We start from the raw sequence: 27,867 nt of genomic DNA, 5'->3' as shown, positions 1-27,867 counted from the left end.
AGGGCGGGACTATGATACTTTAATATTCAATTAGGTCCAAGCAGAGAGGCAGGCAGGGGCAACTTGACGGCAACAAGACGCAGTTCATTCATTTTTAGAGCAGCAGGCATGCTTCATTGGGACGCCAGCCCTGCTCCTGTTGTTTGGACGCAGACTTGCTTCACTTTGTCCGGCCTGCTGTTAAACTTTTGACGGCCATGGAGCCGCTGTGGATGGACACCGGCGCCTCGGTACGGCATGCAAATACGTACTCTGACGTCGGCGGTCATGTGGCTTTTGGCGTAGATCCTCCTTGTGATCGCCAATTTTTCCTTTCCTGTCGCCTGTTGTCTGCTCGGTTATTGGGCCGCTGCGAGACTGTTTGAAGCGGGTTCGGCGTGGTTCTCGGTCCAGAAGAGGCTTTGGGATTATTGTACCGGACTACCTGAGCGTCGCGCCAAAACGGTGGGCAGGTAAGAAAAAGGATAAAGTCTTTCCTCTTGTTTTTCACACGGCTCCCCTCCTTCAGAAGTCCCTCAAGTTAAAACTGCATGTTTGTTTGCGTCCCTCCGGCGGCTCGAGCTGCCTTTGCGTGGCTCCCGCACGCCTCTGTGTAAATATTTTAACTTGTCTAGCCGCATGAACTTTGCCTGCCCCTGCAGCTTACACCTGCCTACTGACACAATGTGTCCGCCAACTTGTTTAATTGGACGTTTTCGCCCCCCGTGTTCAAGTTTCACTTTGATATGTTGTGACCGCGGCGGGAGAAGGCAGACAGGAGAGCCATCGTGTCTACTTTTCCTCCTCCCCGTGTCGACATAACCAGCAAAACATGGCCGTCCTCTGCCGACATGTTGTTACGTCGATGGCGAGAGGGGGAACATTTGGGGAGAGTGTTTTCTCTGCGCCCCTCTGTCACATCTCGGGGTTGGCCGGTGGAAACGGCCGCCAAAGTCCGCACCGCCGCCGGCGTGCCCCCTCGCATTCAGCCGTGCTGAGGTTTGAGTGCAACTTTTAGACTCCTACGTTGTTTATAGACTTTGATTTGGGCGACTCTGCGATGTAGGCGTAACGTTACCCCTGGTGATGCCTCCTTCCCTCCGAGACCACGGCTCCTACTGCAGGCAGGCAGACAGACAGACAGACAGACCAGGCTGTGAAAGTCTGACGTTGCTCCGTTTTTAATTCAGAATATCAACTTTGGTTTTGAGCCCAGCTCTGTACTCCGGACTGTACCTGACAACACACTCAGCGGGAAACGTGTCCTCAATGCACCCTGCACCGCACTGTGGAGGGCTAGTGGCTGCTGGGGAAAGCACTTGTAGGAGATATATGCACATAGACTGATTGTGATTAATACCAAATACATTGCATACCATAATTATGAGCACATAGACCGCTAAATGCAAATAAATTCATGTTCTTAAAATATAGCCCGGTGTGTACCATCTCACATCAGTTTCATTTTTATCTTATATAACAGTAAATCACTCAAACAGCACCATGTCATAGGTTTATTACAGGCTGATGAGACATAATAAACTTACTGACCCCCCTATTGAGGTGGAAGTCTACTTAAACTGCACCTCTGGTATTTGTCTTATTTTTTGAAGGGGATTTGATACGATTAGGACAAGATATACTGTCCTACAATAGATCTAAACTCTACCCAGAGACAGTTTTGAAGAACCTCAGATTTTCATTGTTAAGGGTCTGGTGATATTGGCCGCAGCTTAATACAGTTTGTGAACGCTGCAGTAAAATGTCATGTTTCTTCTGTTATTCATTCAGTTATGTTGGGCAATCAGCCCAGTCTTCATTGGAGAAAAGGATTCCAATTAAATTTTACATGTTGTCAACAGGGAGCACTAATATCAGATTAGTACGTTGGTTGATGTGTTTTTATTGCAGGGAAAGTCAAACGAGGGCACGCCTCCAAACTACTGACTCAAAATTGTTCTATTAAGGGTCCGTAGACAGGGTGAGGGTTTGACACAAGTCTTGCATGAGCAACATACACGTAGCATAAATATTGATGTGGTGAGCGAGGAAAAGCTAGCACATGACCGTGACATTTCCAGGAACGGTGGCATTCGGGGACAGTAACACCAGCTGGCTCACGGTGCCAGCTGCAGTAGCACGTTGACTCTTATCAGCTTGGAGATTGAAATGAAAATAGTAATTCATCTCGTGTTGGTTATTGTCATCATCCAGAGCACATGTACAGCGGTATGCGGTCTCAGCCGTGGCCTAAACACTCAAGTGGTCCGTTGAGTTAAAAAAAACAAAAAACAATAGAAGCATGTCGTGTTTGTTTTGGATGCTGCTTTTCTACGTAACGCTCTCCCCCAGCATCATGTTCGTTACAGGATGTTCTCTCAGCACTGGGACAACCTGATGTTTTGTATTTCCAGACATCCTCTGATCAACAGCCCCCCTCCCACACCCCCTTGTAAAAGATGTAAGTGATTTTTGATCACAGTGCAGTTAACCCTCCTGTCAGACCCGTTACCAGCAATTCCTCTGGGGATAAACTTGGCTCCGCGCACTAAGCCACGCACTCTTGCTCTTTCCATGTGAAGAGAAATTTGGCTCATGTTTTTGTTCTTCACATGGTTTCCACGTGTGATCTGCCAAATCAGAGGTAATGTTATATAATTTGGGATGACAGCCGGATCCTTTTTTTGTTGATGGTGTCTGAACAATCAAAGCACATACGTGCTTCTGTGGATAAAAGCACACAATCACATTTTAAATCCCACACCGACAGTTGTGTAGCCAAGCTTTTATACAGAACACCGGAGGAAACATAGCTAATATGGGCCTTATTATTATGAAAGAAATTACCATATTTATATTGGCAAATGACTCACCAAAATATAACAAAATGCTTTTTAATTATTCATGTTTTGCAAATTGACTGTTATGAGTGTACTAGAGAAGCTGTGAGAATTTCAAATCCCTATTGTTGTCCAGATTCAGGTACACCGGACAACATTACTGAATTGTTTTTATAGTTTGACAGATGCAAGATTAAGTCTGTTTAATTCTTGTTATTTATTTATTTTTATTTATTTTTTTTGGGGGGGGGGTTGTTATTCTCAGTATTGCTCAAGGGATTAGAGAAATGCACAGATGTCAGTATCCTACCTTGTTGGCCACAACATCAGTGATTGGTGCACCATCACTACACTGGCATTTCAGACATACTACATGCAGCCTAAAATCATTTGGTTTATTTACAATGAGGTGTTTGTTTGACTGCTACTATTCTTTGAAGAAGTGGCATAAAATTTTTTTTTTAAATCCGCCCTCATTCAAGGGCTGATTTTCCTCAATCTTGCCCAACCATGCAGTCTTTCTCAATGTACTGTCACCTCTTCGAATGTCAGAGCCAAAACATCCAGCTGTGGGGTGATCCGCTCTGTTTGTTCCTAGAGTTGCTTGTTTGTTTACTGTAGTTCAGATGGTGGGAAATGAACAAGAATCAATTTGTCATATTTATTTAGATAAAAAAAAAAAGAATCACAGAGCTTCAGGAGTTGGAGTCAAATTAAAAGAGTAATTGAATGAAAACACAAAGATCTTTCTGTTTCGACAGATTTATTCAGACAGCTTGTACACAAGCTGTTCAAAATCAAAGCAAAGCTAAAGGTGTGTTGTTAGAGCGGTAATGTGAAATTGGTGGTTTTCATTTTGCAAAAATCACACTGAAAGACGTCAAAACTATTTTTTAATCATCTGAGACCAGTGCTGTGTGTATAGTGCAGTATAGTCCAATATGATTTCCATAAGTGACATCTTATTGTTGACAGTCAAACCGCCAGATGTTGCATGTGCCAATCATGAAAGCATGACCGGGTAAAATCTTCTGACTGCTCGCTGAAATAATCTGGAGCAGGAGATTGACAGCAAAGCACCTTTTTCTTGGGAAATTCTGTTTGTTTTTGGTAAGTGAAGTGGGCAGGTGGCAGGTAGTATGTGTGATGAGCGCGCTGCTAATGATGCATGCGTTCAGGATGGTTTTAAACACATTGAACTTGTAATGTTTTTTAGGGGTCTCAGTTTCTTCAAAGACAATAAACAGCACATTTAAAGCTGTACCAAGAGCGACAAAATAATATTGGAATAGTACAAAGAACATCAGATTTAACTCATTTTATTTTCCTTCACATTAAAGAAAGCTGTGAAGTAACTAGAAAAACATTTGGATACAAAGCTCTCCTTTTATTAAGGCTTAACTGCACCACAGACTTCTGGCTCATCAATTAAAATGAATCAATAGATTCTTAAACTGGTGTTTTATTTCCAGCAAACATATCTCTAGTTTGCTGTAGTTTTAATACATTTATTGATAATAACTACATTACTGGCATACCAAAATAAAAATGTTCTAGTCATTACATTAATACAATTATTTTGTTATTAGATTTGATTACTTATTATTATAGATGATGACTGCCATGTAGTTTTCCACTTATGTCTGCTGGTCACTCACGTCGGATAAATAAAAACATCAGATGTCACCTAACACACTCCTGTTGACAGCTCTGTGTCCTCTTTAGCTGCTGGGCTAACACGCCTTGCATAAGCAGACATGATCATTTCACTGACAGAACAAACTGCTTCTCAGCTCTGACTATAATCATTGAAGTCATTGAATTAATATTAATGGAATATAAAACTGTTGCATTGTTGTTTACTATCTAATGGTGTTGGCAGTAACAGCTGCAATGCTCAAATGACGTGCACAAGCAGCGAACGCTTGACTGTTCATTAACTGCAGGCTTGTGATGCAGGTTTCCCAGTTGACTACAGTACCAGCACATTTTGTAGTTTGACCCACTCACAAAAGAGTGTTTGTAAAATATCCGCAGCAGTTGAAGGACCTTGTATGTGTTAAAGGGGTCGTTGTTGCAGCGGCACGCTCTGTGGTTTGCTCAAACTCCTTGATCTGGATGATGGGCTTGTGTTTGACCGTATATTAAAGTGAACCACAAACCCATGTTCCTTAATGTCTTTACTATCACTACATGTTTTGGCTTTGCTGACAGAAACTCGTCAGTTTTATTTGTCTTGAACTCGGGCTTAATTATTCCATCATATATGGCTGTTATAGTCCTGCTGGCCGACCTGTGGTGGGTTTCAACATATTTCCTTGTTTTGTTTTTCATATTCGTCAGAAAAGTCCAGTGTTTCCTAAGCGCACATCACATTTCCACATCCAACCCTGAGCTATATAATGTCTGTCCATTCTCTTGGTGAGACACTGGAATGAGTCATCACGGTTTGGAGGACGGAAGTTGTTGTCATCACGGCCTGTCGTGCTTCGCTTGGCTCTGTGATGACATCATCAACATCTACACTCTGCTTTGTTCCAGGGGTGGGTTTATTTTTTTTCGGTTCGGGTCTTCTTCTCGGCTGCGCCTCCGGCTTCTCAGACGTGTGACTAAGGCAACCACACAGATGAGCTCATCACCTGTAGGTGGGGCTGAGGGGGAGTGTGTGATGGAGGGAAGGAGACAATTACAGAGGCAGAGAAGAGGAGTTACACAGGGACAAACGGAGGGGGAGGCATGAAATCAACCCTGTGTTAGAGTGTGATTTAACGGCACTGCAGGAGAATGATAACAGTAGTGAGAAGCTGATGGGGACTAAAAACCCCACATGCACCTTAACCTGTTAAAGCATCCCTCCATGTAAGGGTCAGGTCGATTTTCAGCGTTAAAGGCTGTGATTTGCGAACTCAGGACTTAGTCGGATTCCTGGAAATCTCCCACAACAGCAGCAGCATTTCCAGGTAAAGCACACAGAAGGTCATTCTTACGTATGATGGTTTCATGTGTCCGCGAAGACAAACTCCACCTCCGACGGTGCACTCGATATGGTGTCGCCAGCTATAGTTCCCTTGGAAATCTTATCGGAAAAATCACGGATAAATGGAAAGAATTGAATGCACATCTGTGGTACTTCACATGTGGGAAATTCAAACCGAACTGATGGCGTCGCACTGAAAGCTGGAGACACTGAGCGAGCCAGAGAGTGACAAAGAAAAGAAAGAGGACACTAGAGTCAGGATGTCTAAGCGGTGTGATTGAGAAACAGGAGACGGCCCAGCATTGAGACTGCGAGAGAAGTGTGTGTGGGTAGAACGAGTGTGTACACTGGACCCCACCATTAGTACCTGCAGTCAGTCATTTCATAAGCACTGAATCACTGTACTTTATTAAAGACCTTGCTGCTTCATTGCTGCATTGATTATTATTTAAGCAAAGGGGCGCATAGCAGTTTGTACAGCGGTGTGAGTCTGTATGTGTAAGCAGGTATTAAACTAGTGTACATCATCCAGCAATCAGAGGGCTCGCTGCTCACAGCCTCCGCAGTGTTGGAGGACTGGAAACTACTTCTGCTGTTGACAAAATAAATCCTCTGTTTCTGAACTGACCAACTTTACACTCATGTGTGTGTGTGTGTGTGTGTGTGAGATGGTCACTCGTGTGCAACCTGGCTTCCCTGCTCCCATCCTACCTTCTCCGAATTTCAGGTTTACGGGGGTGGGAAAGAAGGGGGAGAGATTACTAAAAGGCCTTCTGCACTGCACCACGTCAGCCAGTGGCAGAGCTCAGACACTCCCCGCCTGCCAGCCTGCGACCAATGAGGAGAGGCTGGCGACGATTCACAAGCCACACCCACTGCAGGGAAGGCAGAGATTGACAGGTGGGAAATCCAGACGCACAGAAGCACTGCATGCTCGCTGAGGCTCGTGTCGAACAGAAAATAAAAATGCTCGTACTCTTTTACAAGGTTGTCCAGACATTGATCCGCCTCTGCCTGTCATGCACGTAGATACTGTATGTAAACCTGACATCACATTGCATTACAACGTGATTTCATTTGCAGTGATATTAGTGTGTTAAACTTCAGACAGAAGTTTTTAAACCTTCTCCCATGTTCCCGGTGTTGACCTAATTTCCAGGCCACTGGTTGGGTGCAAGGCGACCTTTACTGTAGCTACTCCACTCACTGTAACTAAAAAGTCACATTTGGCCCCTCTTAAACGAGAGAGACTACAGGAGCATGTTTAGACGTGGCTGGCTGGCTTTGCACAAGGCCACGAGAGAGGAGGATGGGAGGGGGGAGGAGGATAACGGGGGTGAAAATAGGACAATGAAACAAAGTCAAGGGGGGCCAATATCATTAAAGCATAAGGTAGGATATTGTTTAAAAGTATCTTGACTTTAATACTGGTTTCTGAACGATACTTCGCTTCAATACTAATTTTCTAAAATCCATTTTAGGAAATGGAAAATTACATCACTTACTGCGGTACAATTCTTTAGAGTGTAAAATGTGTTGTTTCTTGTAGCTACAAAACAGACGTGCCCTGAATCCCTCTCATAGAAGCTATGCCTCGATGCTACAAATCGACAATGTTCCCACAAGGGCTCACACAGAAGCTATCATCAGACACTGTGACTTACCGACGGTCCCTAAACGCCTCATGTGCTATCAGTAGACACTCGTTACCCAGCTGAGAACAGAGAAACCTCCAGTTACTGCAACGCACACAAACGACAACATGATAGTGTGGATGTAGCCTCGGTATCAAAAAGTGGTCCAGAATGACAAGGTATATTTCAATAGTAGATTGTACGATAACAATTTGGTCGGTGCCATAAAAGTATGTTCTGTACTCGGCCCTATTAAAGCCGCATTAAAATGTTCAAGCGAACAGCATTTCTTTTTGTTGTTGTAGTGGACCTTTGCCCCACATCCAGTCCGCTGCTCCTTCCTCCTCGCTGCCTCTGCAGCGGATGAATGGTCGCTGACTTGCCGGCCTTGGTCATCGGGGTCGCTCTGTGTGAGCATGGAGGGGTTACAGCGACAAGCTAACGGAGACTGTCTGAGATGTGGAACGACAATATTCATGTGGCCGACACGTCCGTTCCCGACACACAGCAGGAAACACGACGCCTGAATCCAACCCGGGTTTGACTCTCGTGTTTGTGAAATAGTGGATTTTGAGTCTACGGTGCTGACTGTGAAGTGGCTGTTTAGTTTCAGAAATGTTCATAAACGGTGCAAAGAAACGTAGCGCGCGCTCTAATCTGTCTTAAATTCTTTCCAAAAAAAACATTAGTATTCATCACGGATAAGGTTTCTTCCCTCTGAATATGTCATTCAGACGTACTGATAATGTAGAAGATTTGTCAGCATGCGCAGAATTACTCATCCAGTGTGAACCTTACTGCCACGCAGAAAAACTAAAGTCGAGCAGGATTTTAAAACATCGCTGCCGTCGTGACACTGATTGACCTCTGCGGGGTTTCTGCTCCTGGATGCAAACGCACACACGCTCGCGCACGCTTTCTGTTGGTTACAGTGTTACCATAGTAACACAGCCATCAGCCGCAGAGTGGGTGACACTCGGATATTTTTATAGCTTGCCCTTTGTGTGCGCGTGTGACGGTGTGTGACGGTGTGTGTGTGTGTGTGTGTGTGTGCAGTGAAGAGACAAGTCTGGCAACGTGAGACTAGTGTGTGTTCAGTGTTGTGCGAACCGGATTAGATGGAAGACTGGATTCTCGGTCAAATGCAGTGCACCCGGCTTGACAGTGTTTCCAGTATCCCGTAGAGTTTGTAGGCCACTGTGTGTCTGACAGTGCTCCCGAGATTGAAAAAGGTCACAGCAGTGATGCTCAAAATAGTTGCGCGTAACTTCCGTGCGAACGTTTGGCAGCTTGTCGCAAAGGCCTGATGGGTGTGTGATATATTTTAAAACCCCTTCTTGAGCCCGTGCAACTTTAGTAGATTAAAGAAAATACAGTGGAGGGAAACCCTGATCTTGAAAAACTTGAAAATGTGGTTTGTGCACAACACTGACGAAAACCTGCTGATATGACCAAATCATGTACTCAAGTTGAACCATCTGCTATCGGTTTAGTCGTGTTAATAAATATACCTGAATCTGCATGTGTTGATACTGAAAAATTACAGAACTGCCAAATGAGGGTTTAAAGTATTGTAGAAAAAGTGTTCATTCAGTTGGACTATCATAAGGTGCTTTCGGACCGGAGGGAGGATTTCACCGTCCTAAGAGCGGTGGGAGGGGTTTCCCCCTTTTTTTATGTGTCCGCACCGGGCGAACTTGGAACCTTTTTGTTCCTATAACTGTGTTTTGTGGGGACTTTTTTTTTTAGCTCCTACCTCTGCTTAGGTTCTCTCCCCCGTTGCAATATGAACCGTCGTGACACACACAGGAGCACAGACAACCGCCGGGTTGAAAACACACAGTAAGCAGGTCAACTACAGCTACGAACGAAGCCTTTTAAAAACGGCAGAAAAAAGTTTCAACTGGAGGCACAAAATGGGGAGATGGGCCGACAACAAATGTGCCGGCTTTATTAAGCCGATACACATCAGGGGAAATACAGTGTGACTTCGATTCAACAAAGGGAAATAAAGAAAAAAGTCACTCCGTTGACGTGCTGCTGCAGCAGTGTGATGCTGTTTGATGCACAAGAGGTTGTTGAGGATTTTTCATGTAAAGTGTGATAGTCTGACTTCAGGCACAACACGTTCCTGCAAATGTTTCACAATAAAAGCGGGGGGGGGTTGTTTCTTATAAAAGGCTATAGGGCTTTTAGTTTGAAAAATACAGGAAGTGTTGAGTTTCTATTGACCCATAATGCAAAACTGACAACGCAAACGGTAGTGGATCATAACAACCCTTCAAGTGACTCAGTTAATACATCTTAAATGTAATCATGAGTACCGTGACTGTTCCTTTGTTTTATTGGCCCTCTTGAATGAAACAAGCTTTGGATCTTCAAACAGATAAAATGAATTTCAACCGGATCAAATAAACTGAAAACTGTATTTCCTCAATTAGAGAAATAAGTGGTGGAGCGTCGCTCCAGCAACAGAGAGTCATTTCACAGTTCCTATTGGTGGTGCGAATGCAAACAGCAAAAGGCCTTATAACCCTTTTTGTTCTGGGGGAAAATCAGTGGGGGCGTAGCTCCTTCAAAGAAAGTCCGGAGAACTGTTTGTTCCTAAAACACCTATTGACACCAACTACACTCCACTGAACAATGTGCCATTCAGTACTAGAGATGAGTCATGATTGTCTAATTTTCAAATACTGATTTAAAAAAATGCCTTATTGTGCTTGTTTTTACTGGTGCCTGGTAGTCATGCATTACTATCGCCAGAAGGTGGCGGTAATGCACCTTAAAGCTGTTAGCTCACAGTCATCAAACGGCAAAAGGAGAAGAAGAACATGTTACAATCATAGACTGCATATGAAATTGTACATAGCTTCCACGTCTGAAAAAAAAAATCAGTCCATAAAGGCCTTAAACTGCAATACCACCGAGGACCACCAGAGGTCCAGAAGGGCTCTGCTTCCATAGACTCCCATTCAACTTTTCTCATTAAAGACAAAGTCAATAAAGTTTTTCCACAAGTCATCATAGTGTTGTTCGCTAAAATTACTTCTTCTTATCTGTTTTCTGGTTGCCCATCTCAAAATTATCCCATCATTAATCAGATATCAGGCCTTAAAAAGTGGTATGTTTGGGGGGTCTGTTTGATTGACAGGCATGTGGTGCAGTCAGTTTTCCGCTATAGGTGGGAGGGCGTAGTGTCCTCGGGTTCCCAGTCAGATCAAGTCAGATCCAACAATCACTCCTCCCAAGCTTGTCCAAATATGGTCACTTCTGCCTCCATAATAACAAGATGGCGATAGCAGAAATGTTGAAATCGAGCCTTCAGAACAGCAGTTCACAAACCAGCGAGTAACGCTGGTTTCCACTTGGTTACTATACATCAGACTGGCTATACTTCATTAGAGCGTACTATCTTTAGGGTCAGGGCTCTTCGAATAATTACTGAACAGTTACCGGCGATTATGGAATAGGTTTTTATTTTTTAATATTCTTAAAATGTCCATTCATACTTACTACACTATATCTGACACAATGTTGTCAGAAATGTAACATTCAAAAAGTGTTTTTTTTTTTAAATGTTTTGATTTGATCTAATGTATCGTTTCAAATATTGATCAAACAGTTACTGGCATCAAAAATGTAGTACAGGACAGACTTCAGTAACAAAATGACCATTTTCATCATTGATTCCCATTTAATCTTCATACCAGCCCAGCAAAAGTAGTGCTGCTCTGTTGCTATGCAGAACATACCAGGCACTCAAAACACAGTGCAGCACTTTGCTTTGCTCGAGAGGAGCCGCGTGATGAGATTTAAATTAATTCTGCGACGGTCCGAAATCCTTCCTCTTCCCCCATCCTACTGGGACACGTCGTATTAACGGTGGTGGTGCTTCTCCTCACCCACACGAGTCCGACACGCATAGTCCTCACTGCAGTGGTGGACTTGTGGAACAAGCAGTCAGGAGGGAAAACACTCTCAAAACAAGGCAGACACAGAGAGGAATACACCCCACACAGAAAAGCCAACAAACCAGTGTGTGCACTCCCTCTGTACACTATATGCTTTGTGATATAAAATATGGTGTTGTTAAAGTTGTTCCTTTAAAGTCGTGTCACTCTTCCAGTCAGCTTGAGGTTTGTCTGCTGCGTTCTTGCCTTGTGCTTGTTATTGTAGCGCTCTGGTGTGACTGGCTGGTTTGTACTTCATGCATGGCTTCAAGTGTGGGAGCGGCAGAGGTTGCCATTCATATGCCTTTGTGTTTGCACGCCTGGAACCTCTGCCACTGAGTTGGCTGTGTCGCTGCCTTTCTCCAAACTTATTCTTTCAACAATGAACCCCACCACAATCTGCAGGTTGTTGAGCTCCATCTTTGCTCAGCCTGTAAGGAACTGTATTAAAGTGCTAATGTCCACTTGAAAAGGAATATGGAATTTCACAATAGCATTAGTGATCTGTCACTTATTCAGACAGTCAGAGATTCAAATCTGTACAGATCCAGTGGTTTTTGTGGTGTAAAATACTTGAAAGAAATTAAATTCGTCCAATGTTAATATACAACAGATTAGAGCAATGATGTATTGAAAACAGTTTCTTGTCAAAATCAGACGAAATCAAAATCTCTTCACTTCATGTAAAATGACAAGTTTCTATGGATCAGATGTTTGATCAGGTGATAGCAATCATGAGGTTATCATTGGTAACATCTGCATGTTGGGATCAGGCAGTAGCCCACCGTGACGTCCCCCACTGGTTTGTGAACTGTATTTTTGAAGCCTTGGTTCTCTCATTTTGGCCGTCACCATCTTGTTTTTCTGGAGCCAGAAGAGACCATATTTACATGACAGGTTGGAGCTGGTGAAGAGAGAGGGGTGGAACTGAATGAGAACCAGAGGACATTGAGCTCGGCCACCTTTAGAGGCAACATAGCTGCACCACAGGCCTGTCAATCACACCGGGCATGTCCTCAAACAGACCTCTCAGGCCTGATGTGTCATTGATTAGTGATTTATTTTCAGACGGACCACCGGGACACTGATCAGAACGGGTGAATTTAGAATGACACCATAATAACGTGGCCCTCAGTGATATTTACACTTTAAGGCACTTGTGCATTGGCTTCACTTTTTAGACCCGGAGACTTTGTCCTTTTTTATATTGATTCCATGGTCGGGGATAAGTCGGATAGAAATTTCACCTCTGCCTCCTGCTGCTATTCTCGTCCACTTTTCAAAGAGAATATCTGAAACAAAAGGCCCGGCTGCTTTTACGAAACTCCAGTTTTTCAAGCACAATGAGACTCTTTGCTTCCCAACTCCACTTTGAGATTACATTAATGACACCCAGAACTGGGAGCTGAGTTGCGTGTGCTGCTGTGACTCATCTGTTCAGCATCATTTTCATCTCACTGCTGATCTCACCCACTTTCGGATAGATGTCCCTCCTATAGCACCCATATGTTTCCATCATATTAGATCATCTCTCTGTCTTTACATATGAGGAAGGCTCAGTGGTACGCACGCGGGATTTGTATTGATTTCCCCCGTGTTCTCCTCAGTATGTATGCCAGTGTGGAGCTTAAACTTATTACTGCCAGGGCTGATAAATGTATTTGTTGCCTGGCAGCATTAAATGCAAGTCCTTCAGAGAAATGGCTCCATTAATATAATGCACCAATCAGACGGACAGACAGACAACAGGAAAGTACAGACGGGCAGGCAGGCAAGGATCTGCCAGGCTGAGTATTCATACAAGTTTAATGAGCATCCAGGCAGTGGGGAGCGTGTGTCTCCGGCACTGAGCTCACTGCACACACAAGCTGACTGTCTGACGAGGTCAGACGCACTAACGAACAGGTGGGAGACTGACCGTCTGACCTGGGTTATGGAAAAGAAGAAAAAAAAAGTCCACAATTAATTCATATTTTTGCTATTCCGAGGGAAGTGAAAGTTATCGCGTGGAAAGCTCAGTTAAGCAGCAATCGGAAGCACTGAGTGCATTTTTTTTTTTCAGCTCCACATGTTTACACTTAAACAAACGTACAGCTCAGACACAAAAGAATAATTCTCTCAAGGACACCAAGTGATTATTTTTCAACCACGAGAGTGGAGCCTATTAGTGAGGTTCTTGTTGAGGCACTACACAAGTTATTCTGACAAACTTTGAGTGGCTGTTCGATCGAGTTCTACTTTGCCACAGCTATTGATCACACGTCTTTTCCATGATGGCATTTTGTGCTCAAGTAGGCAGCCAGGGCAGCAGGAGAGCAGCCCCTCCCTCCTCCACTGATTGAGGAGGAGGAGGCTGTTCCAGTGCGTCCTCAGTGTTCATCAGTATTTACACAGGCTTTTCTCATTGTTTGAGACACTCAGCGCACATGTTTAACTTGACTTCAACAACTCACACTGCAGAGCTGTTGGTGTTTATCTTGTGTAAGTTCTTGTTTGCTTTTCTGAGTCAGCTTCTGCTCAATGTCAGACTCCTTATGAGCACTTTGAAATGACTCAGTAGGCACCTTGTTATTATGCAAACGAATGTCTGATGTCATCCAGTGACTTGGAAGGACAGTTTTGAGGAACCGGCAGCAGCAGCTTTTCTGGGCAACGACTGAGACATTATCGACTGATTCATCGATACAGGAGTTACTATAACTTCCTAATACAGACGTTGCATAAATGAAATTGCTCATCTTCTCTCTGCTCTGCTTGTGTGGGTTCAACACAGCAGTAGGAGGTAAAACAAATCCAGCTCCAGCTTGGTGCTTTCTCTCTGTTCTGCACCGATCGCCTACCAGCACATTTCAAAAGTGTTCAGGCTGTGTCAGCAGTGAGCCAGCAGAAGTTCAGCCAGTCATATGAAGTGGGACTTCAGATGCAGCTGACAGATGCAGCTCCCATTTTTTTTTACCAGATGTTTGCTTCATTGCTGCATTTTGGCCCAGACTTTGAGGAACTCTAATGTGCTATAGTGACACCTTTGTTGTGTGTTGACACCGTGCCCTGGTCTTTACATCTATTCAGCAACCAACAGCGAAATGAGCAGAAAGGATCAGGAAGCTTGTAACAAGTGCTCTTCATGACTTGCTGTGATTATTCTGGAAAGTGGAGTCTTCTCCTTGTGGCTGTCCCTTGACCCTTCTTGTCTGCTTTCTGTGAGTCAAGCTGAGGAAACCCCACCAGTACTGCACCAGTCTATTCATCCTGCAGGAGTGGGATTTCCTATCAGAAAACACAGCCTCATGATTATTTCTGAGGATTTTTCTGAGGATTCCTTTTCTTCTTTTCTTTTTCTGCTGACTTGAAAACAACCAAAACACAGTCCCACACACAGCCTGGGTGATGCCTGCATATACAGCTGCTGTCAGTGACACGGATGGAGCAGCCACTTGACTACAGCTCTACGTCCGCAGTTGCTATAGTGACACGATGGTAATGAGTCTGCATTTTAATGATGCCTCAGTGGGTTGTTTGAGGAGTTGAGATATCTCGGGACAATGAATCGGCGAGCGAATGACAGCGTTCGAGCCTTGAAGGGCGCTGCTTGATTGATGTGTAGCTGTTGGAGAGGTCCAAATTAAACATGGGAACACTTTAACTTGATTACGAAGTACAGTGCATCCAGAGTTGACTGAAGACCCTGAAGTCAAATCATATGCATATTTACGTAAGCATCACTTATTAAAGTGGTGTTGTATATGAGATTTTAATTTGGTTTTATGGAGCCTCATCATGTCCTCAGAAGAGCAGCGCTGCTGCATTTGATTTTTCCTCATGTGAATATCAGTATGAAGCTTCTGCGTTAGGCCTCCAGAATATCAATAGACTTTTTCAGTTAGATAAGCTCCCCTCTCTCTCTCTCTCTCTCTCTGTCTCTCTCTCTCTCTCTCTGTCTGTCTCTCTCTCTGTCTCTCTCTCTCTGTCCGTCTCTCTGTCCGTCTGTCCTCATTACAATATCACCTGGGGAAAGTTTCCCCTGCTCACCCTCCCTCAGCTTTTTTGAAGTGCAATTTCTTGACGAGGCTGTCATTCCCACCAAAACCAAAATATAAGCATCTCTTGGCTTTTAAAGATACTGTACGTGTCAGAAGCTGCTTTATCTCTGCGTTCTCACTCTATTCACACTTGGCAGTACAATCTGATTTATGATTAGTCAATATTTCTCAGAACAACTTGTCTTAATGACAGCAGCAGGACCTGTCAACTGCACACAATTTGCATACCAGCTAGATTATCAAACCACAGTGATCATAGAAGTTTCTCCTCAAGATAAAGAAACACCAGCAGAGCACTTTTGTCAAACTTGAAATAAAAAAAAAAAAAACGTTAGTTGTGACTTGTGATGGCCAAGACAGGTGTGTGTTGGACGAAGTCCATGTGACAGGTTAGCTTACTTATTCAACTGTTAGCCATTTAGAAACACTGTAATCACCTGTTAATGAGCTGATGTTGATCCTCCACTACGTATTTCCACCACTAACACTCAGAAAGGTCTGATCAGCAAATGGTTATTTCACCAATACAAATACTCAGGCCTAGCAGTGCATGGGTGTTTTTTGCATCACAACATTAGATGAAAAAGTGCTCTGTAGTGGACATATTAATATTCACGGACAAGGTCGCACTTCCAGAACATCACGTCAACACGTCTGCAAAAATATTAAATGTAACGCAACATAAAAAAATATAAGATTTGTTGAACTTGGTCTGCAACTAATGATTATCATTGTTATCACTGATTCTAGAGTACTAAGAAACACAAATATTGATATTTTGTGTTAATATATGATTTAGCCAGTTTTCAGCTCGTTGCCAATTGCCTTTCTTTTGATTCACTGTTTGTTTCATTTGCTCGTGTGTTGTCCCACTTCCTCCTGAGAGTTTTTGATTGATTTGAAATTATGCACCATATTGCCATTGACCCCTGTTTTGACTCCAGCCTTGTCTGAGGTTGTGAGTTAAAAGATTTCTCTTGGTTTAGTCTGGTTTTCTTCACACACTTCTCCGTCCTCCTGTCAGCATTAAACAGCAAACCCTCATTAAAGCATTGCAGTGCATTTCCAGTCCTCCAGTATCGAATGATTTTTTTTGTGTGTGTGTGTGTGTGTGTGTGTGTGTTTGCTCCTTGAGTTCACTGCAGTTAAGCTTCTAATAGGTTTCTGGCAGGACGACATTTTGACCAAAGCATGTTACACTTTTCTGTCCATTTTCCCGAGTCTTTTCAGAAGCAGCTTTGTGCCCGTCTAACCACCTGTAGGCTGTCTGCTCAGCTGCACTGTTTGCTTGTCGGACACCTTTTTCATTTTCAGCCGTTTTTGCTCTCTGGCCAGCTGTTGGCTCAACCTCTGATGGGTGGTGGCTTGCTGTCGAGCCGCATGAGACACTGTTGAGCCTAAATAACGCAGCATGTTGCATTTATTCACACATTCAAACTGACCTGTTTGGTGCCTGCTGTAACACGTATTGAGGGCAACTGAAAAAGGGCATAGATCTATGTTTTTCTGCACCCATGTTTTGTTTGTGTAAATATATTTTTCTATAAAAAGGGAAGTTAAGTTGGGATCATAGCTTTAACAAGGTTTTTTGCGCGCTGAAGTAATTAATGAAGGAAATGGATAAAACACCCAATTTTAAACCAAAGTAGACCAAAATGAAAAATGTCTCTGGAATGTTTCTAATGATTAGTCTTCCTCCTCTGTCTCTCATCCAGGTAGCATCCTGTCATGCAGTTCCAGGAGGTCAGCCAGCACTGGAGCTGACACCGTCGGCGAGCCCAGCCTACACAACAGTCCCATCTCTACCAGACCTTCACCTCCCTCTGCCCTCTTCTCTCTCCAGCCACTAATCCCAGCCCGGGGGACCACCGCTCTACAGACTCCTTGGCTGCTGAGTACAGTCTCAGAAACTGTGCTTGCTACCTCTCCTAAAAAGCCTGGGCCACTGTCCGCGTCCTCCTTCAGCCTCGTTTTCTCGGTGGCCCTGCATCCTGGGAACCTCAGGCCAAAGCCTCCTGTACAACATCCCTGGCCGAGCACAAGCACCAAGTGAGGGTAGGACAAACCCAGCATCTCCCACCATCATGTCCAGTCGACGTAAGGCCTCCACTCCCTGTATGATCCGACCGGACCACACCATGGTGGAGCTGGATGACGATGCAGAGGAATCACACAACATGGAGGTACACTCTCAGTATGTCTGCCAAGGGCAGTAACAGGTTGTGTTAGAAATTATGGCTTTTTATTGGATTAAATTCATGAATTCATATTGAATAATATGTGAAAGGAAGAAGTGATAATAGATTTATTTTTTTTATGCACAATCATAGAAACAGGTTCTGGCTTGTGGCTTTTTGTAATTTTGAACCTAAATTTGTAATTTTAATTATTCTTATACTTTCCAAATGTTGAATTACTTGATTTTAGTTTGGTGTGGAGTTCAGTGAATGTGCACTTATTTCTGAATTTCTAAAGATAGGGGATGATTAAACTAACAGATTGATGTGTACAGATTTGAAAATGCTATTTCTAGTGAGGTTGTGTCTTCTTCTTCTGCCAGACAACAACAGAGAACCACAATCCGGAGGGACCTATGGATACAGATCTATCAACACAAGCAGAGCCATCCATGGACTTGGATCTAATGGGCCAGGCCTCGGACCCCCCGACGGCTCCTGATAAACAAACAACAGAGCCACCAGACCTTTCCAAGCCTCAGCGGAGGCAGCAGGGGGGCTACGAGTGCAAATACTGCCCCTTCTCCACACAGAACCTCAACACCTTCAAAGAGCACGTGGACGCCAACCACCCGAACGTCATCCTCAACCCCCTGTACCTGTGCGCCGTCTGTAACTTCAACACGAAGAAGTTCGACACCCTGACGGAGCACAACGAGAGGTGTCACCCAGGGGAGAGCAACTTTAAATTCAAACGCATCAAAATGAACAATCAGACGATCTTGGAACAGACAATAGAGGGCTGCAGTAACAACGCAGTCATTTACAACACGCTCGGAGCCGTTTCTGGCAAAGGAGACGAACTCGGCACGCTGCCGCTGAGCAAACCCGCCACAGTCAAGATCGGCAAACCAAAAATAATGTCATCAGAGAACAAACGGACAGAGTCTCAGTTTGGTAAACTGACCGCTGATCTCACCAAGAAACCCATCACAGCGGTCAATGTGAACGGGACAGTCATCATCCCCGAGTCGACGCTCCTCAAAGCAGACGGCCTTTCTCACATCATGCCTTCCTTACAGCGGCCTCTGAACTATACCCAGGTAGGACAACATGGAGGGAGAATTCTTCTTAAATACACGGTTCCAGGGGAGGTAAAGGTTTAACATGGTCATTAGGAGGCTAACTGCTTCCTCCTGCTTGCAGTCTTTATATGCTAGCTGTAACTGTAACTCCTGGATTTACCTTCATGTTTACTGGACAGTGATGACATCAGTGCTGGTTAGACTCCAACTCTAACTTGTGGCAAAATAAGAGAATGAATGTCCGACTGTTTAAATTCTGCCTCTGCGATAAAAGTTAGTTTTTAAAAGGCAGTTGCAGCAAATAACATTTGAATGTTTTGCTGTTAAGGCTTTATTTTCTGGGTTTGCAGTTTCCTGGAAAGAACAGTGTAATTTAGTGCTTACCATAAGAATTAAAAACATTATGTTAATTTGGTACATTTTGATTGATTCCAATTAATTGCTTGAAAGTCGGTGCACAGCAGGTCAGCTATTCATGCAAAAATATAACATTTGTATACAGTCCTATCATACTCTAGCATATATGGAGAATAAAGCTTCTGATAATAAATTATTTAAACAAATATTTACTTGGATATAAGTAACCTTTTATTGAATTGGTACCAAATTTAATAGTTCTGTTCAGGAAACTTGCTCGGAAATAGTAACGAAATAACAAAACAGTCAAATAATGTGTTGCATTTCAGTTTATTCATATCCACCGTAATGAATATTGTTCTGGTTTGTAAAGACAGTAATTGTAAAGAGTCCTTGTGGAAATCATTATTGTTCTTGTGGAGAAAAAGAGAACATTTATTTGCCATTGTTGACTTGATTTGTTCCAGGTGCCGAAGATCGCAGTGCCCCTCAACACAACCAAATACAACCCGTCCCTGGACGACAACCTGACACTCATCTCCTCCTTCAACAAGTTCCCCTACCCAACACAGGCAGAGCTCTCCTGGCTCACCGCAGCCTCAAAGCATCCTGAGGAGCAAATCAAAGTCTGGTTCACCACACAGAGGCTCAAACAGGGCATCAGCTGGTCACCTGAGGAGGTAAGATGATAATAAATAATATCTGAGGGAGGGACGCACAGATCTGATCCTGACTCAAACAGCTGGATCAGGTATAGGGGTCAGTAAGGCCCATCTATTCAGTTCAAATGAGTCCCTCCAATGGAGGAATATTCATGGCAGTACTCCGGTCACAATTATTTTGTAATCGCCTGATCGCGATTATTTGATCTGACTGCAACCATTTTGGATAATTGTTACAACCATTTCCATTTGTCTGTTTAAAAACAGCTGGATGAAACTAACAGAAATGTCATACTTCCATTATTATTTCCATGTTGTTTTTCACCATTTGAAGTTTGGCTGGTGGTTTTCAGTGACGTCCTTTTTTTTTTGCCTCCTCTTCTTCTGCACCAACTGTTTATCTTGAGGCGCTTACCTTTTAATATTCAACCGACACTGATATCATGGATTTAATTGCAAAATCAAACACTACAGCCCTGCTGTCCACACATCTCCGTTTAAAGGCAATTCAAAATGAACGGTTTGTTGGATCTGCAGCCAAAAGAGGGAAATAAGAGTAAAATAAACAGTAAAATACAACATAAATCCTTAATCGTAATTATTTGTATAACAATAGTTAAAGAGGTGTGCAGCACATGCCGGAGCTAACGAAGTGGTTAGTGGAGGTGTTTCACATCGTTAAGTCAAGCCTGATGTTGCCTTCGACATAAAAGATGGTCCCAGTCTCTTCCACACAGTGAGACATACATCTGATCAGTTACTCTCTGGTATCAGATCGGTTGTCGGTCTTGGTTGATTCCCAAAGCCCAGGAAGAGAAAAGTGGGTTCGCTGCATCTCGAATTGTTCTTCTTAAGTCTGTCTTTGTGTATTTGCCGCGGCCTTATTCCATCATTCAGGGGCTCAAACAGACCATTCAGATAAGAGCAAAAACCAATAATGGTGATGGAAACTGTTCTTCTTGCACCTTAATTAACGTTTATTCAGATTCCAAATTGAAAGAAGATTTATCTCAGTGTGACAGAAGGCAGATTGTCTGTTGCAATAACAGCTGATCAGTTTGTATCATGTTGTTAAATTATGCCTAATCATTCCATTTTTACTCGATCAAACTAGCAGTTTTAAAGCACTATATTGCACTATAGAATAAAGTGAAAGCATAATTATAGAGCACAGTTAGACAGTTAATTAAAATCAAAACATTTCACCAACATGGCGGGCATGATGTCACGCATACAAATGAGAAAGTAGAATTATTTAATATTTTTTTAAATATAACAGGTAAAAGTAATTACCATGTTTAACGCGTCCATTCCTTCTCTGACAGGTGGAAGAAGCCAGAAAGAAAATGTTCAACGGTACCATCTCCTCCGTGCCTCAGACTTTCACCGTGGTTGCTCCTCAGTCATCCACCATCCAGTCCGTCCCCACCACAGCCTCCAAGCAGCCGGCAGCCTCTGTCCTCCAGTCCCTCCCCTGTCAGCTCCTGGGACAGACCAGCCTGGTGCTCACGACTGTAGCCAACGGCTCTACAGTCACTTGTGCACCGCTGGCGTTCACAGTGGCTAACCAGGTACAAAATAGTGCACTGGAATGTAATTCATGAAGCTGCAGAGCCCAAAGACAAAAATGTTGCTATGTATCCCACATCAGGCCTGAAGCATGCTTGTCTTAACTTTTCCTCCACTGATACTGCAGCTGGCGCAGTCGCTCAAACGACCTTTGGCCTCTCCTGTGATCGCCAGCGAGAGTAAACGGCCCTCCATCATTCAAACTATCTCTGCACCCATGCCCACATCCAAGCTGGTGTCGCCCAAATTGCTGAGTTTCACAGTCGACCCCAATAAAACCGCCGAGCAGCTGTCAGTGCTGCGGTCCAGCTACACTCAGTGTCCTTTCCCCGAGGAAGATGAGGTAAGAATAAGTGAGTGAAATGACACTTTTCGTGCCATGCCTTAACAGTTCAACATGGAGAGAGATTTTGGTCGCTGCTTTTACTTTTTACCTTTGTATTTATTTTTTTTCAAACCCGCAGCTGTCACTGAGAAACACCCACACCCTTCGTTTCATTTTAAGTTGTGTCTTGTCCTTTGACAGATCTACAGGCTGATAGAGACCACTGGGCTGTCCAGAGGAGAGATCAAGAAGTGGTTCAGTGAACAGAGACTCCTCAATCTCAAAAGTACGTGTTCAGTGCTGAAGTGATGAAACACCTCAACACTGTTTTAAAAAAAGATTGTTTTAGAGATGAATTTGAATTGCTAAACCCTTAAAAACAAAACACGTAGCATGCATCGTCGTTAGTAATCAGGTACTAATGATATTTAAGCACGGTCTTTGTGCTGTATCTAAAACCTCTCTGGCACTGATCCTTAAGTGTCTGTTTTTCTGTGTCTCTTGGAGGTGTTCCTCCTCCACCCGTGCTGGTGAAAGCAGAGGTAACTCCACCGCCTAAAGACCGCCCCGTGAAGAAAGCGGTCCCCAGCCAGTTCCCCCTGCTGGAGAGAGTGAAGGGGAAGTCGTCGGAGCAGCTGAAGGCGCTGGAGGAGAGCTTCCAGAGAAGCAGCTCTCCAACAGAGGCAGCGCTCGGTAAAGCCTTCAGCCGACCCTCTCGCATGCACGCGAACGTGCTCTCGCGTCTCGTGTTTTTGAGATGGAAGCCGTTGAGATTTGGTATTAAATCTGAGCTTTCAAATGATGGCGAGGAAATAGATGCAATTTTAGGAATTGTTAACCAAGAAATTGTCTGAAAACTATGCCTTAAAACGAGCTCGGACATAAACTTAAGACATGTCAGGAGGTTGGACAACTTTGCGAATCAATAGCTAAAAACAAGGTTACATTAAATAATTTGTGATATTCATATTCTACTTATACTTTGTGAGCCACATCAAAGACAAACTTCATCTCACAATTGGCAATAAAGTTCTACTCATTCGAACCCGTCTGGATGAATTAAATATGTAAAAGTTTGGTATAAGAAACTAAGAACTTCCTGAATGTGGTGAAGTCCACGTCCGTGTACTGAATGTGTATTTGTACATTTAACAATCGGACTTTCTCCGTGGTTGCAGCCCCAGTCCCAAATCCAAATGCTTCATGTGAGCACGGCCCTCCTGCAGATCAAGAGCTAATGATGCACAAACTGAGCTTCACAGACACGTCTCTATTTAGGATCAGAAAATGTTGTGAAGCTCCAGAGAAAAATGTTGGCAGAACTTTAAAACCGCTTGTTAAAAAGTGAAGTGGGATAAATTAGGTGAGAAATAGTTGGCCAGTTGTTTTCTTGCCAAGTTGAGTACCCCTCACTGTACCTCAGATGTTTTGATTTCCTTAAGAAATACACTAGTGTTTTATTCTATTTATCCCAGTTCACAGCATGCGACTTAATTTTCTCTCACCCCAGAGGAGCTGCTCGCCCGTCTCTGGTGGTTGGCTGCATGACAGGAATAGCAGAAATGTTTTTAATGAGCCCATTTTTAAGTCCCCTGGAGAGAGTCTGAAGGTTTCTAAAAAACCTTCCACACTGAGGTAACGCAGCTCGTCTGATCCACTGAACTCTGCTCTGCTGCAGACCAGCTTGCCGAGGAGACCCGGCTGTCCAAGACGGAGGTGGACTGCTGGTTTTCCGAGCGCCGGGCTCTGAGGGACAACATGGAGAGGGCTCTGCTCACCATGTCCTCCAAGAGCACAGAGGACAGAGCGGATCGGCCGGCGGCGCTGCTGAACGGGGCCTCTCATCCAGAGCAGGACGGCAGATCTCACCGCTCCTCGCCTCACCCGCCTGTCCTCTCCTCTTCCTCCTCCTCTTCCTCCTCCTCCCCTCCTGTGCTCGCAGCGTCCTCCCCTCGTCCACCGACCCACTCCGCCTCCGCGTCTCCTCCCATCCTCACTTCGTCCTGCTCGTCCTCTCCCCACCCACCCGTCCTGTCGGCCTCCACGAGCCCGGCTCCCATCACGGGCCGCTCGCTCACTCTGCTCAGAGAGGTAAGAAGTGATGAAAACATGTCTCCGTGAACACTGAACAGACCACGGTGTATTCACTCACTGTGGTCTCATTCTTCCTGCACTTCTATAGAAACGGCACAATCACGGCCAGAAGGACGGAGGACTCAAACATGTCTTTTGTGCCGTGTTACACAGTTTTGATGTCAGAAATCATAAAAGAACAAAAAGTGTAATTGGATTAATCGGAGAAAAAAAAGTTGGAATTTATAAATACATTTTTCCAAGTTCCCACAAGTGCTACCAATACTGGAAAAGTGGGGGCAGGGGCGCCACATGCTGTACATATTGAACTATTTACATTTTTATAACCTCTTCAAACGTCTCTGGGCTCTCAACGTCCGTTCAACTGAAAATTTGCTGAATTTTTTTGGAACACACTCGTTGAGAAGTCAGAAATGTATGAAGACACTGAAGCATTTAGAGAAATATTTGACCCCTTAAAAATGGGTCAAATATTTGTCCTCCTTGTTCTCATGACTTTGTCATGACAGATGTTCTGCCGGACCCAGTGGCCCTCTCCTGATGAGTACAGCCAGCTGGAGGTCCAGACGAGTCTGGGCCGCACCAACATCGTCCGCTGGTTCAAGGACCACCGCTCGGCACTGAAGAACGGGGAAACGCTGGACTGGATGGAAAGTTTCCAAAACCAGAACCTTGCACAGCTGCAGAAAGCAGGCCAGGAACAGAACGGCCAGAGCTCTGAGAAGAAGCAGAGTGTTTCCCCCGAAGTCAAGGCTGAGAACGGTGAGGTTTTTTTGGAGGAGAACAGCTGTTTTTTTTTTGTTTTTTTTAAAATATATAACATTTTGCAAAGTATCTTGACATCTTTGTTTACCTTTTTGTTCTGCCTCCATTTTTCTAATCCCACAACCCCCCCGCGTGCAGTAGAGGAGGCTGGTGAGAATGTAGCAGCTCCAGAGAGCTCGAAACCGTCTGAGCAGGACGAAGTCCAGCGGCTGACGGACAGAATAGCACACGGTGGGACGGACCCGAGCCGAAGCCCGCAGGATCAGACCAGTTCGAATACCGCTGACAAAGGGAGGTGGGTGGAGACAAATCTCTTATCTTCTGCTGTCGCACTGGTGTCACAGACAAAAAGAGATGAGGCTCCTGCCAATATTTGATTTGTCATAAGGATATCTGAGGAGTTATTTTTATGTGGAAGGAGTCTAAAAATACAGCAGATATGGACATAACGAGCTAAATTACTGCATTCTTTGCACTTATTTGTTGCATCAGCTAGGTTTTTTTTCGTTTCCAGTTTCTAAAAGCTGTCTGCTCGTGTTTAAACTTTGCGTCTGTTTTCTTGCCAGGTGGGTAAAAGTGACGGTGGCGGTGGGAGAGGAGAGTGAAGGAGGGGTGGAAAGACAGACGCTGGCAACGGACACGGACGTTCTGACTCTGGAGCAGCCGGGGAGGGTCACCGGTTGATGGTAGGTTGAACTGGTGGAACGGCCCTTTAACTGGAACCGCCACGAGCTCAAATACGTCGCATTAAAAAGAGGAGACTGAAGAGTGAAGGAGCCGAGACGTTCCTGTAAATATAAGGGACACTTTTTGCTGCTGTTCCTAACACCTGATGAGTTGAACAAAGTTTAAAGCTTCGTCACAGGATTTAGTTGTTTGTGTTTCCTGTTCATGCGTCCAGCAACAGTAGCATTGATTGAACTGCAGAGCTGGGTGATAAAACTTTATGGAATCATCTCTACAAGCAACACTTTTCACATTACAGACAGACATTTGATCCATTGTTAATATACAAATGTTTAGTAGTGCAGCTTTAAAGTCTGCCGTACATTTTTTATTTTTTTTATTTTAACTGCACTGGTCACAAAAGAGTAAGTTTTAGGTGGAACGAGACGCACGGCTGCTGCTGTTTACTGGCGTGTTCGTGCCTGTCAAACATTGTTCCAGCCATCTATGAATTCAGTAATTGATCATGATTAGCTGTAGAGGATACATTATTGGCGGGAAGAGATGGATTTTTTTTGAAAGTTTCACTTTGTGACTTGGCTTAAATAAAGGCAGAGAATAAGTGGCGAACTGTTCCTTTAAGATGCCACAGCTGCAGCCTCCTGCTACCCAGGAAGTTATTAGTGTGTAATTACCTTTGATTGGTCCTTCAAAGAGATGGCACAGACCATCATTAGCAGCAGTCGTGCAGATGGAGGAACACACACGTCGTTACGGTCACAGGAAGGCAGAAGGACTGAAAACTATTTCGTTCTTTTTGATAATAATTTGTACTTTTGAAGACAAGATGGTTTTGTTTTAACTGCAGGTCCATAAAACAGCACTACAGCGGATAAGGTCTACATTTCTCAAGTATTTAAAATTCTAATCTGAGACCAGATTGAATGTATTTCCTTTGAACAGAGCAGAGAAAGAACTGTGATTTTTACCATTTAAAATTTGAAAATAATCATGTTTAGTTTGTGTTTCTGTCCCAAACACAGTGAATCTTTGACTGCTGAGTCACCGACCACCATGAGACAACTCGAGACCCAAACGTGGAACCAGTGATGTAAACGTCTGCCTGTGATGTCATCACAAAGCGCCAGGGACTTTCCACTGTTAAAGCACTGAATGTGATGTGCAGACGCTGACATGAAATGAAGAGGAGTGCCAAAGCTGGACTTGATGCATTGTTCTTACTGCTACTACGCTTTTTTTTTCTTCTTTTTTTTTTTTTTTGAAAAGAAACAACCGTGTAAATATTTTTCTGTATTACAAAAAAAAAAAAAAAAAAAAAAAAGTTTGTACAATTTTACGGGGAGGGCAAGTTTTGTTACGTTTTTTTTTGTTTTGTTTTTTTTAAATGACCGTTGCCCCAAAAACCTGGAATGTTTTTTTTTTTCGTTGTTTAAAGATCAATGTTTATTATAGTCTGTTATTTGATGAAAATCAGTCCTATTTTTGTGAAGATCAGACGTGCGCACTGCTCATTATGAGCGGACTTCGACGGCACTTTGCATACATGCCTGTAGTCGTGATAGAAATCCTGATCGTAGGCCGCTTCATCGCAAACGGAAACATTTCCTTTTCACCTGCGGCGTCACCTTGACTCGCCCTCGCGGTTACAACAGCGAAAGGCGGAAGTCGGTCTGAAATGCCGGAAGGGCAAGTCTGAACACAGCTACAGCTTCACGAGCACACGGGCAGCATCAGGCCGGACGCATGAACACACGATACATCCTAGATTCTAGTGTCCTCTCACATCAGCACCTGAGGGACGTTCAAGAGGCTCAAACAGTACCGAATGTTCATTTTCCTGATTTTGAGATGATTAATTGCAAACAGCAGAGTCTGCTGGATCGCACCATGCTGCCTTTTCAGCTCCCTTATCTGACATTTCCTGTCTGCCCCAGATGTGGGTAGAGAGCAAACCTACAGCTTATCACTTCTTTGTTTTGTTTTTTTTTAAACTAGAAATTTCCTTGACTGAACTTGCTCAGAGCATATTGGTGAAAGTATTTCACGCGTGATAAAATAATCAAAGCTCCTTTTTTTTTTTCTGGGAGCCATTTCAGATGCCCATTTTACTCGGCTGTGATCCGTGAGCACACTTCTTGTCTTCTCTTAAGGCGCTCTGGCTTCAGTAGGTTCTTTTCAAAGCAGGACTGGGTTCATCTGATTTCTGTACAGACGGTTCAGGACGCTCAGAGCTGGGGTCGACGAACGTCCGAGACGCAGAGATAAATGACCAAACGTGCTGGTTTCCTTGAATGTCACAGCAGACGGTCACGAACTGCTTGCATGTGCGTCGACAATTTTCATTTTGAACTCATTGTCCAAAAGGTGATTTCAAAGGATTTCTGTGATTTCCACGCAGTATTTGTGCAGGCGAAGTTTAGTTGAGCTGTCTTTTAACCTCGGTTAGAACAGCAGGTGTTTGGCTGTCTGCTGGCTGAATGTCTGTCGCTGGCGCTGCTGCTGCTGCTGCCGCCGCCGCTGCTTTACTTTCATGTTCAGACAAGTATCTGGGATACTGTACGTTTGGTTGGTTAGTGCGGAATACCGCTTGCATTTTCATTTTCTACTTTTAAGTCTGCTGTAACTCAATAAAAACACAACCAACTGTAAAACCTCCCCTTGGTCTACCGGTGTTAATGACGTGCGTCAAAATGAGACTTAAACCTGGATTTGAACAAGATACAAGG

General features: G+C 43.9%; 1 protein-coding gene across 2 annotated transcripts; it reads left to right on the top strand.

Moving 5' to 3' along the window:
- Positions 1-57: 57 nt before the first annotated feature.
- Positions 58-27,796, top strand: zhx2a (zinc fingers and homeoboxes 2a). Of its 2 annotated transcripts, none has more exons than XM_069143330.1 (13): positions 58-452; positions 17,136-17,603; positions 17,981-18,700; positions 19,507-19,719; positions 21,027-21,272; positions 21,398-21,613; positions 21,797-21,881; positions 22,103-22,288; positions 23,274-23,686; positions 24,199-24,451; positions 24,593-24,749; positions 25,021-25,140; positions 26,164-27,796. In XM_069143330.1, the coding sequence occupies exons 2-12, from the start codon at positions 17,505-17,507 to the stop codon at positions 25,136-25,138; spliced, it is 2,706 nt and encodes a 901-aa protein (XP_068999431.1). In that variant the 5' UTR covers positions 58-452; positions 17,136-17,504; the 3' UTR covers positions 25,139-25,140; positions 26,164-27,796. The 2 variants fall into 2 exon arrangements, with proteins under 2 accessions (XP_068999431.1, XP_068999433.1); XM_069143332.1 differs by lacking the exon at positions 58-452 and adding an exon at positions 6,538-6,696.
- Positions 27,797-27,867: the final 71 nt, after the last annotated feature.

Source organism: Embiotoca jacksoni, unplaced genomic scaffold, assembly GCF_022577435.1.
Source record: "Embiotoca jacksoni isolate LCO1_2020_lvr unplaced genomic scaffold, fEmbJac1.0.p SCAF_11, whole genome shotgun sequence".
In the NCBI taxonomy this organism is placed as follows: domain Eukaryota; kingdom Metazoa; phylum Chordata; class Actinopteri; family Embiotocidae; genus Embiotoca; species Embiotoca jacksoni.
The sequence above is the reverse complement of the archived record's forward strand: the minus strand, read 5'-3'. Positions and strand labels throughout refer to the sequence as shown.